A 12,548-nucleotide genomic window follows, 5' to 3' on the forward strand; every position below is an offset into this window, starting at 1 on the left:
GAGCCAGTAAGGGCCAAAGGGGTTCGTTCGAACCCCATTCGGGAAAAATTACACTGTATATATAAGGTGGAATTTATTTTTTATGTATATATAGTAAACATTAAACCTTCTTGGCTTCTTCGTTTGTCTGATTCTTTATGTTTTTGAACCCCTTTGTTAAAATTCTGGCTCCTGCACTGGGTCTACCCCGCTTAGAATTAAATTTACCATTCTCACCAAGAGGGATAAACTAAATTAAATCTCTCTTTGCTCCGGACCCCAGAAAAAAAAAAAGAGCTTTGATCCTTAGCCTTATCAAGGGAAGGAAGAAAGATTAAAGACTGATTGGGGGTGTGGTTGGATGGTAGAAATTTCTCCATTTTTAATTACATGTCTCGAATTCAAGTTCTATAAATGAAGAGTTTACGACGAGAACGCGTTTTACCTTCATATTATAGGTCATTTAGTGTGAGTTCAGATTAATCGGACAATAAATATCAAATATACATCATATGATAGAAAAAAGGATAAACTGATGATTTCATGGCAGAGAAAATTTATTAGTGTTTGGTGGAGTGACTGATCATTACCATATAATCAAAGGAAACGAAACCACACGCACAAACCCCTCTCCAATCCTCCATTCTCAGTACTTCCCTCCCAAACATACCCTCACTCATTATTATTTTTTTCTCTTTAAAAGATTCAAACCAAATGATTTACATTTGGAAAATCTGTCTCCACGAAGGCCTCCATCCATGCAATTTTTGGCATGCAAAATTCTACTACTTTCACCATAAAGGAAACATCCCATTAGGCCATTACTACTTATTCTTCTTAAAGTTAAAAATAGTGCTCATAGTCCCAACCACTTATATCTTCTTTTTTCCTCATTATTACCCACGACCACTAAAAGGAAATAATTCTTCTATTTTGATTAGCACTCAATTAAGTAACTATTTTGATGTGATCATGCATAGCTTAAGATCCTTAGTAACTAAGCAAGTTTCCTCGTTAAGTTTCTTGTTAATTTATCTTCCTTCGTTTTCTTCTCAATAAAGCTTCATATCAGTGGATCAAAATTATGTTGAACAGTCCAGATAAGACGGGTTGAGTTTCATGGGTCGATAGTCCTATATTAATTAAAATGAATGTGTTTTATGTTTTTTGTTTTGTTTTGTCATCTAAAATACATTTCCGGTTAAGAGTATTTTTGGTTTGTTATATCAATGGCAAAGAAATTACTTTTCTGATATAAAATAAGAAAAAGATTTTGTTACATCATTTGTAATAGTTGAGTTACTTTTCTATATAAAAATAAAGAAAAGTAATTGGTTACACCATTTTTAATAGTGAAGTGTTTTTCTGTTGCAAAATAAAAAAACGACTTTATTATGTTATTTTTAATAGTTGCTGGTCATATAAGCAATTAATTCGTGTAAGGTGAGACGAGCTTAAAACAAATTTCTTTTTCTTTATTAATTGTTTCGTTTCTGTTGGAGAGAACAGAAAAAAACAAAAAATGGAGACTATTGATTAGATCCCGTGAAGAAAATAAATGAAACAAAAGGACAGCACACAAACAATAAAGATGGATATTTTGATATTAGCTTTTTTAAAGTGGAAAACATTCTGCAGTGGTTATCCAAAAGAAGACTTTCGTCTTAGATTAACATGTGGAACAACAGCAAATCTCTCATTTAAAAGCCTTGATTAAATTATTTAATAGATTGATTTAGTAAATATAACATAAACAAATTATAAAATATTATCAACAAAAAAGCAAAGGATTTAATTTCTTTTTAAGGACCCTTTACTAATCATTCCTGGAATATTTCAATCAAAATAGAGACCCACTTCCACTTTATGTCTGGCAGCAGGTGTTGACTACGCTCCTTATTGTGCCCTTAGAAAAAGCAACAATTATCAATCAAGGCATGCTCCTTTTTTGTTTTCTTCTTTATGTTAATTAAAAAGAATATCACGTAATCTATTTTTTTTTTTACAGTATTGGTATATGTTAATCAAGTATATAACATGTAGCTTGGCGTATTTTTAGGTTAAAAGTCCTACTTATCATAGACGATCGTGGGCGGATCTGTAGTGTCACGTATAAGTTCACGTGAACTCAATAGTTTTTGTTTATTTATTAGAAAAAACACAAAATATTTAGAAATATTTGATTGTGAAACAACTATTATAATATATTTACTTGAGATCGTTGTCGGCACTCATAAACTTCAAACCTTGAATTCACCTATATAGACGATGACATGTAGTTATCTTTTAGGTGATACTGTAACGGTGAGAAGTATACTAAAGTAAAAATCTTTATTGTTATTACAAAGAAGATGATATGGTGATATACTTAAGTTAGATGTATCGACATTACTTTCCCTATCATGCGATTATGCATGACTATTCTTTTCATTCATTCTCCATTCAAAACTTTTGGTCAGCTGCTATCTTTTCATACAGCTCGTGATTGACCTTGAACTGATCAAAACTTTCTATTTGAATGGAATTCAGCAATTGCATAAGCTTCGATCTCGATCGATTATACTTTAGTTTAAATGGGTAAGTATCAATATACGATGGAACATTTGCATGCTTTGGTCCATACCACGAAGCAAGAAAAGATCTAAGGATCCTTTTTTCCACCTATTACTTACTCTCTCATCTGTAGCGAACAAGTAAAGAAGGAATGAGTGAACGAATTCGCTAAAGGGGGACATCCACCCTTCTACTTGATCAAACACATAAGAGCTGAAGTAATTCAATTCACTCGAAAAGAGAAGAGTGTTAAGCATCCCGTACTGCAGCTCTAAAGGGCTCCGTAGAATAGGAGAATGCTCAGGTCCATCTTTGTGTGATTTCTAAAATATGAGGTGAGCTGTTGATTCTACTCTTGAAGCGACTCAACATAAAGCTTTCAGAAAAGGCTTTTAACCGAAAATTAAGATATAGGTATAAATAAATAAATAAAATCATTGTACATCAATGATTATCCCGTCCGTCGGTGTAGTTCTATTAAAAAAACTTGACTCATGTAGAGAAAGAATTTTAAAATGAGATACCTATGGAAGCAGTAGGGTTGGGTCTGCGAGCAAAACCCCAAAACCTCAAATCATCTAATGCCTATCACACAAGAGTCTCGAGAATCTAGTATCTAAGATGTCTGGGATTTATCCCAAAAATAAGTAGGAGTGCTCTTCCTTTCATCCCTTTTGCCTGATAATCTATAAATCTTACCTCACCAATATTTATTTCCTCTGGAATATAATTTGAGTTGTTGTCCCCGTAATTTCATTCCCTCCAATCCCCCTGAAAAAGGAAAATGGCCTAAGTTTATTTAGTTTCATCTCCTTTAATTTCAATTGGAATGCTAAGGGTTGGAGTCATGGGAAAAGTTCCACAGTCCTAAGTTCTTGCCTTCAATCAAGTCGAGGTAATAGTTTATATGGTACTTTTGCTTAAGGATAGGTGTATAGATAGGGTTTTGGATCTCGATACTGATTTTAATTTCTTTGGGAAAAAATGAGATGCTTCTTCAGCCTTGCAATCTGGTGATGCCTGATGAAGATTGCATATTTTGAGAATCTATCAACCATGAACATAATGTAAACCATACCTTTCAGACAATAGTGTTGTGATGAAGTCCCTTAGTGCCACTATTTCATGGTTGCTTCACTACTGGTAGACGTTTCAAAAGTGTTCGCTTGCGTTGTTATATTTTTACACCATCAAGTTAGGTGATCTCCAACAACATATAACTATTAGATACAAACATATTCTGGTAACCTAATACAAGTATTATTTAATACTATTAACCAAATGATACATTATTTATATGACAATTATTATTTCTTATCCCATCAACTAAATTTATTTCTTGTTATATATATGAGATTTTATATCAAGATTAATGATTTTAATACCCTCGTCTGTATGATCCTAGAATTGTCAAATGGTGTGATGGGATGAATATGGGAAAAAACTTCTTATAGGCAACACTTTCTCTTTTAATAAATTATACATAACATAAATTTGGATTAATTGAACCAATAAATATCAAATGGTGACACCAAAACAAACTCTCAAGTCAAAAAAGAAAAAGGCAAAATGAGTAAATGTAGAAGTTGAGTTTTGAAAATGGTTAACACCTGTGATCTGAAGAGAAATTACAGAAAGAAGGTAAGGGCGTGGCTGGATGGTAAAAGGGTAGTTGCGAGGCGTGGGGGGGGGGGGGGGGGGGGGGTCAGAATGCTGATGTACTGTATGAAGTGACTGGATGGGCAGATGTCCTGCCCTTTGCCCGTCAATCAAATCTATCCAAAACCCTCTCTGCCTTATGCTATTACTGCTACTGTTAACATTTTCTTCTTTTATTTTTTTGTTTCTTACATTTTATGTGCAAAAAGCAAATTTCTTTTGATTGCTGATATTTATCTCTGACCACACTCCTTCCCCATTGGTTCTTTATTTCCCACTAGATTGAAGTGGCCCTCCTCTCTCTGCTCTTGCCTTTACTAGAATAAAAATAAAGGAAAAGCCAATTAAAACCTTTGCTCATGTTATTTTTCTCATTTATGGTTTAAATAAATACTGGGGTTTTGCACTAAGTTGAGAATAACATAACAACTTGGTCATTTTTCCCTTTCTTGGTCTGAATCTTGGGTATCTCTGGGTTTAAGCTAAGGTTTTGAGTCTGCTTAGCGAAGAGAAAAGAAAAAGATAAAAAAAGAAAAGAAAAGAAAGCATATAGAATATCTATTTACACAGATCCCTATGGGCTATGGAGTGCAGGGGTGCTATCCAGCATTGCTTGCTGAAACTCATTCTCTTTGTTTAGTTTAAAGGGTCCAGTTTTTGTTCTCTTTTTAAGACTGAGAAAGAAAGAAAGAAAGAAAGAAAAGAAAAGAGAAGAATGAGAAACTACAAGAAAGAGAGTTTTGGGCTTTTTTTCACCTAGATTCAAGTGAAGACTTTCCTTGTTTTCATCTTTATTTGTGTGGAGAACAAATATTTTCTTTGGGTTCATGAGTTCTTGCTGCAGCTATACTACAAAAAAGAAAAGTCTTGCCAAGTTCTTGAAATTTTAAAGGTATGATTTTTATTCTTTTTTTCCTTTCTTATTTTGAAATGATTACTCTATTTTCTCCCAATGATTGAACTACCTTGAACCACAGAAAAGAAAAGCCTTTACAACTTACAAGAAACCTCAACAACTGAATGAAGATGAAGTCTATGAATGATGATAGCAGCAGCAGCAGCAATAATAATAATCATAATAGTGCGGCTAATAGTAACTGGTTGGGTTTTTCTCTCTCACCCCACATGAAAATGGAGGTTACTAATCCTTCTGAACCTCAACATCATCAGTTCAATCATCAAACTCAAAGTTTCTATCTTTCATCTTCTCCTATGAATGTGTCAACAACTTCTGCTCTTTGTTATGAAAATAATCCCTTCCATTCTTCCTTATCTGTCATGCCTTTAAAATCTGATGGCTCTCTTTGCATCATGGAAGCTCTCTCAAGATCTCATGCAGATGGTAATAGTTTAGTTTGCTTCTTAAGTTCTAATCTTTTTCACTTTTGTTTTTTTCTTTTACTAATATTTTGCTATCTTTGTGTAATAAAGCTATGGGGCAAAGTTCTTCACCTAAGCTTGAGGACTTTTTAGGTGGTGCAACTATGGGAACAAGTCAATATGGAAGTCATGAAAGGGAGGCTATGGCTTTAAGCTTAGACAGCTTGTATTATCATCAAAATGAAGAAGAGATTCAAGTTCATAGTCACCATCCTTACTATTCTCCCATGCATTGTCATGGCATGTACCAAGAATCACTTTTAGAAGAAACTAAACCAACTCAAATTTCAAACTGTGATGCCCAAATGACCGGAAATGAGCTAAAAAGTTGGGGCCACTATGCTGAGCACCAACATGCTATTGACCAACACATAAATGCCACTTGTAGCATGGTTGCAGCTGCAGCTGGTGGTGGTACAGTTGGTTGTAATAATGATTTGCAGTCTTTAAGCTTGTCAATGAATCCTGGTAATCAGTCTAGCTGTGTTACTCCAAGACAAATTTCTCCTACTGGGCTGGAATGTGTAGCCATTGAATCAAAGAAAAGGGGTTCTGGAAAAGTTGCTCAAAAACAACCTGTACACAGGAAATCCATTGACACATTTGGTCAAAGAACTTCTCAGTATAGAGGTGTCACTAGGTCAGTCTATTTATTTTTAACATTTTGTTTTGTGGGGTTTCTCTATCTCATGTTTTTGAATGTGAATATGGGTTGCTTCCAGTTGGAAAGATTTGCCTTTTTGAGTCTCCTTTTGTTTGTTGATTTTCATATCTGCTTTATTGTAAGATTTTCAAATGACATTGTGTGAATATGATTTCACCAGACATAGGTGGACAGGTAGGTATGAGGCACATTTGTGGGATAATAGTTGCAAGAAGGAAGGGCAGACTAGGAAAGGAAGACAAGGTTAGCTAATGTGAAACTTTTTTTCAATCCGCACATATTTGTTTGGTTGTATTTTGATCTGTGACTGCCATTTTTGGCCCCATTCTGTTCATAATCTGATTATTGTTATGAATTTTTTGTCATGTACCTGCTTGTTGGTGGATATGCTGTTCTAATCAACTCCTCCTTATTTTAGTTTATCTTGGTAAGTAGCTTTGTCAACATACAAATTTTTAAAACCTGCTTTTATTCTTTACTCAGTACTAAAATTGAAAATTAATGTGGAATTTAGGGGGCTATGATATGGAAGAAAAAGCTGCAAGAGCATATGATCTAGCTGCACTGAAATACTGGGGTCCTTCAACTCACATTAATTTTCCAGTAAGAGTAATTTCTTATCCGCTGATGACTCAAGTCAAGTTATTATATTTAATGCTTTGGCTAACAGGAGACATCAAATTTCTTTGCTCTTTTTTGCAGTTAGAAAATTATCAGAAAGAGCTTGAGGACATGAAGAATATGACCCGGCAAGAATATGTTGCACACTTGAGAAGGTGAACTTCGTTACTAGTACTTAATTTTGTTCTTCTTGGTTCCTCTTTCGAGTGTAAAAAAACATAAAACTAAAATTTAGTATGACAATCTTGTGTCTATTTTATCAGCTTGTGTTTAAGTCTTTTGTGTTATATCTTCATTAATATACAGGAAAAGCAGTGGATTCTCAAGGGGTGCTTCAATTTACAGAGGAGTGACGAGGTGTACTTGAAATTTCATGTGAATAAATAGTCTTAAATGACTTTTAATGGTTCTTTCTAAAATGATTAGTATTTAATTATTAACAGGCACCATCAGCATGGAAGATGGCAGGCTAGAATTGGAAGAGTTGCAGGGAACAAAGATCTTTATCTTGGCACTTTTAGTAAATCCTTGCAAACTCTTTCACATTGATTTAGTCCTTTAAGCATGATTATTTATATAAATTCCTTGACATTATGTACTAGTACTAAAGATTACTAGTATAAGAGAACATGTTGTGTCTTTTCTTTTTGGTACCATGTTTCTTTTTTAGCCACTACTAGTGATGCTTGTCAAAGGCTGACCATACTGTTACTTTGCCTGTGTATTTCTCACATTTGGTGGGACTGAAACTTTTCCAAAAGCTGTTTCTTCCTTATGATCACATAATAAAGAGAGGAAAAAAAGTTCTTTCTCAGTACATGTTTTATTAATGTTCTAAGACATAATTTGTGTAATTCCTAACCTATTTTAATTTTTGTAGGCACACAAGAAGAAGCTGCAGAAGCTTATGATGTTGCTGCAATCAAATTCAGGGGTGTAAATGCTGTCACAAACTTTGACATATCGCGATACGACGTCGAAAAAATCATGGCTAGTAATACTCTACCTGCTGGTGAACTAGCTAGGAGAACCAAAGAAAGAGAGCCAATAGAGTCCCTTGAGTACAAAAATGAGGAATGTGTTCAAAATGACAACAACAATGGGAATATCACAGATTGGAAAATGGTGTTATATCAAACATCCAATCCTTCTTTAGGATTACTAACCGATAAATCGACGAACATGGGATCAAATAATTATCGGAGCCCCACGTTCTCCATGGCATTACAAGATTTGATTGGCATTGATTCGATGAATTCAAGCAACCATGCCACCATTCTTGATGAACAGAACGGGATTGGTAACCACTTTTCAAATGCTTCATCTTTGGTAACGAGTCTTGGCAGTTCAAGAGAAGCAAGTCCTGATAAAAGTGCTGGTTCTTTAGTCTTTGCAAAGCCTACAAAATTCGCGGTTCCATCGGCTAGTGTCAATGCTTGTATTCCCTCTGCTCAACTTAGGCCAATTCCAGTCTCAATGGCTCACCTACCAGTCTTTGCAGCTTTGAATGATGCATGAGAAAAATTGCAGCTATTGCTTTTTGGTTACATGTTGTAACTTTTTTTTTTTTTGCATGAACAAGAAAAAGGAAACGAAATTGGTGGTGGTTTTGGAAAAGGGGTGAAAGGAAACGAAAAGAAAGGAATATGTCGGATTTTAGCTAGTGTTTTTGTATTTTCCCCCTAATTTTGAATGTAAGTGGGTGACTTAGGGTACTAATGGACAGACTAGGTGGAGGGGCCAGTTACCTGTCTGTAACTATGTATTGGAAACTTTTTCAAACTCAAAAAAAAAAAAAAAAAAAAAAACTTTCCTTTTTGCATCCTTAGCTTTAATTTTGTAAAAATTGAAGGCATTAGTACGTTGTTATGGAGGGTCTAATCTCATGACGAAAATTCCAGTGGTAATATGGGAGAATTAAAGGTGACCCCATTTTATTATTCAATCTACTTTTTCTTTTTCCCTTTGTGGATTCTTGATCAAGTACAAAAACCAACTCCATGTTTCTCACTAATGCAAAATAAAGGTATATCCTTTGACCAAATTATGACATTCTCATTTTGATCAATCTGTGTAACATCATCATTCCCATTTTTTTTTTTTTCTCTTTGAGCTAAAGGCAACAAACATTCCCTCTCATATTTCAAAAAGTGTTGGGAAGAGGGAGATTCTTGGATTGAATATTTTAAGGATTTATAAGTCATAATTGGTTACAGCTTTGTCTCCATTTTTATGAGCCATAGCTTAGTTAAAAAATCACTTTCGCTTTTCAAGGACCACTTATACCTAAAAGCAATTCCATGTCTTGATCAGTTGATGTGGCACTAATTAACCTATATAGATGTTCTTAATAATTGATCTTAGTTAATTATTTTACTCACACGTGTGAATGTGCCATTTTGTGCACGTACTTGTTGAGTTAAAATTACTATTGAGTAATGGTAGATTTTGCATTATTAGGGACAATGAGAAAATGATGCCGGGAAAGCAGGAATATGTACCGAATAAAGTTAAATTTTGGTAATTATTGAACAACAAGGTTACCAACAAGTCTTAAATTATCATTAAAAGAGAAAATTAATGCTTTGTGATTCATAGTAAGTGCATGTTTCACTATGATATGCTTCAAAATTTGGACAAAGTTAGAATACTGCATGGACAGTAAATAAATGGTCCAAAAAGTTAATGTGGACCCAAAATGAAATGACAAGCTGGCGATAGTGCCCTCCATGGCTGATATTGTACTGATCTTCATAATGATGATGTTATTGTTCTATCCTTATCAATAACTTCATTAGCTGGCCATAATTGCGCATAAGCTTTAAAGTAGGGTATTAAGTGGGCACAGGAACTAATATATGAAAGATGAGGTTGAGTTTTAAGCACTTATCACGCAAAATATTACTATCTGGTACTTGCACGCAATTGTAGTGGAGTTTTGGAGTAACAATACAGTTATCTATGTGTGATCTATATAGGTCACGGTTGTTGATGGAATTTATCATTGATGCTTGCGTCAGGATAGACTGCCTATATTACATCCTAACTGTGGAAGGAAGTATGGCCCTTCTCGATCTGAACTCTGCATCAGCGCGTGATATTTTGTGCATCGGACAACCTTTTCAAGTAGTTATACTGTAATTATAGGTAAATCTCTGTGATAAACATTAATTGATTACTAACCTACTATTACTTGTTAAACTTAAATCTATGAAAGGATAGGTTATATTAATCTACTTTTTAATGCTTTAAAAAGATTATTGATATTTGCATTTATATGGGAAGAAAAAATGTGAAATGGGAAAAATAATGTTGATGTGGGTGAAGAGGGAAAACAAATGGAAAATGTGTATTTTACATAACAATATAATTGAATTGTCAATGAATAAAAGAAGATATCTATGCAGGAGGGAACACTCCAACATGTATAATTGATTAAATGGCTGGTTGAAAGGTCGTTGTAATGGTCAAAAGGATTGCAACCTTTGTGGAAAAAATGGGAAAGTGAATATCGATACTTCTAAATTCTATAGCTAAAAGCTACTCCTAAATAATGTGATTTGAAGTTTGTCACCTTTTGGTTTATAGTCAAAAACAATGATTACTTAATCGGTTGTGGACAGCTATATCATAGTTATTTAAAGCAAACCCATTATATTCTGTAAGACAGCACTTGATCAGGTAATTAACTATTTTTGTCCTGCATGCAAGCTCACCTCAAATGCGTTATAATCTCAATTAGCAGTGTCTCACAATCCTTTTCATATAAACCTCATGTTTTTTTTTTTTTTTGGTCAAATATGAAAATTTTATTCAATCAAGTGTGCCCGAACATATATCCGCCAGTTCCTTTTGGACTATAGGACCTGGACCTCAAGTAATTACCTCTACTGTTCTAAGAATACGACTGCATCCTATACAGAGTAGGCTAAGAGCCTGTTTGGATGGGCTTATAATAAGTAGCTCATAAGCAAAAAAAAAAAAAAGTTGGGGTACGCTAACTTATTTTTTTTTTTATGTCGCTTTTTTTAGATAAGCCCCAATTATTTGGGCTTATTTTACGCACAAAACCCACTTTATTTGAACAAACACTCAAAAAAAACAAAACAGTTTATAAGCAACTTATAAGCTAATCCAAACGGACTCTAATTTCTAAACAGGAAAACTGTTAAGTTTTTGCAACATAAGTTGCCACTTCCTCTGGTAGTTGCCCTTGATGTGCAATTGCAGGGCAATCTCCTTCACCCGTTGTGAGCTTTCTTGTGATACCCCTTGAAACCTTCTGCAATTTCTCTCGATCCAGACATTGTATATAGCTGCAGCAAACAAAAACTTCAATATCTCTGCTCTAGCTCGGTTGTGTTTCATCTGTTGTGCCAGCCAGTTGACTTCATGTTAGTAACAACCTAGATGCAATAAGGTTAAAACTATAGATGGTTATTTTAAAGGGATTTATTTTTTCGCAGGTCACCTAAAAGATAATTATAAGTATACTAAATTCATATAATGTGAGATTAGTAACACAAACTAATAAAAGCTACAACAGGTTAAATGCATTAACAACGTAAAATCATTTACAAAGTATATCCGTGTTTATAAGTTAAGGCTATCTTTGACATGTTTGGTTGGTTAAAAAAATTGGAAGATTTTTTTTCTAGAAAAAATAAATTTCTAAAAAAATGAGAAAAATGATTTTCCTGATAAAAGTTGGAAAAACAAGTTTCATGAATGATCACACTAATTATCTCCTTCCCACCCTCCAATTCACCTCACCTCCCATAGCTCGAGCCCCACTCCACCTGTCATATTGTTTGCCTAGATTTGAGTCTTGTGGGTTCGGAATTCTAATTCTTTAAAGTTACTGGTTTCTAAATTAATAATTGGTACGTATTTGACAAAAAATTTAATACAAATGTATGGTTCGGACCAAAGCTACTGGGTTCGGCCGAACACATGCCCGAAGAACTAAACCATTATATTTCTAAAGTTATGGATTCAATTGAACCCCAAGTTATAGTGCTCCATCCGTCTCTGGCTCCGCCCATGCCTAGATTGCATAAATGTTTTTGGGATAATATATTCTTGTTACTTATCAAATATAGTCAGAAAACAACTTATTTTCCAGAAAAAATATTTTCCGTGGATAACATTTACCTTCCTACCAAACACACCCTAAAGCCTACTTTTAATAGGGATTACAAGAAATTGGAACCCTGTCCAATTATCAAAGTTGCTGGCACTTAGCAGAACTGGTTTTCTTTACAAAATAAAGCTACACAAATAAGAGGTGTAAATGAAGTTGTAGGATACACTAACGGATAGTACAAGAATATGACCCTATATCCAAAATCATTCAAAACTTGGACACTAGACCATAAACAAAAATGTATGCGGCAAAGCGGACCACAAGCAAATTAGTTTATTTGAGGACCACATATAAAGTGAGTGTGAAAGTCCAGTAGTATTACTTAGAAATATATCTTATATGCTCAAAGATTTAAGAAGATTTTCTTCCATGAAAAAAAAAAAAAAACATAAGAAAAAACAAAAAAGAAAACGAAACCGTACTATATATAATAGCAGTATGGCAGCTGTGGGAGAGTGGGACAATTCTACCTCTCAAAACATGTTGATTCGTTTTCAAAGAGTTAATAACACCAAGTAGATTTTCAGAAAAGGACTCTGATATGAT

The 12,548-nt window shown here is 34.2% G+C and overlaps 1 protein-coding gene across 2 annotated transcripts; it reads left to right on the forward strand.

Moving 5' to 3' along the window:
• Positions 1–4,477: 4,477 nt before the first annotated feature.
• LOC132033502 (AP2-like ethylene-responsive transcription factor ANT) lies at positions 4,478–8,822 on the forward strand. 2 transcript variants are annotated; one of them, XM_059423486.1, is made up of 10 exons: positions 4,478–5,083; positions 5,169–5,533; positions 5,623–6,211; positions 6,396–6,478; positions 6,654–6,662; positions 6,750–6,844; positions 6,938–7,011; positions 7,163–7,213; positions 7,300–7,376; positions 7,737–8,822. In XM_059423486.1, the coding sequence occupies exons 2-10, from the start codon at positions 5,212–5,214 to the stop codon at positions 8,372–8,374; spliced, it is 1,938 nt and encodes a 645-aa protein (XP_059279469.1). In that variant the 5' UTR covers positions 4,478–5,083; positions 5,169–5,211; the 3' UTR covers positions 8,375–8,822. The 2 variants fall into 2 exon arrangements, with proteins under 2 accessions (XP_059279469.1, XP_059279470.1); XM_059423487.1 differs by having other exon boundaries at positions 4,481–5,083; positions 6,750–6,838.
• The last annotated feature ends 3,726 nt before the right edge of the window (positions 8,823–12,548 follow it).

This window comes from Lycium ferocissimum, chromosome 10 (genome assembly GCF_029784015.1).
Source record: "Lycium ferocissimum isolate CSIRO_LF1 chromosome 10, AGI_CSIRO_Lferr_CH_V1, whole genome shotgun sequence".
In the NCBI taxonomy this organism is placed as follows: Eukaryota; Viridiplantae; Streptophyta; class Magnoliopsida; order Solanales; family Solanaceae; genus Lycium; species Lycium ferocissimum.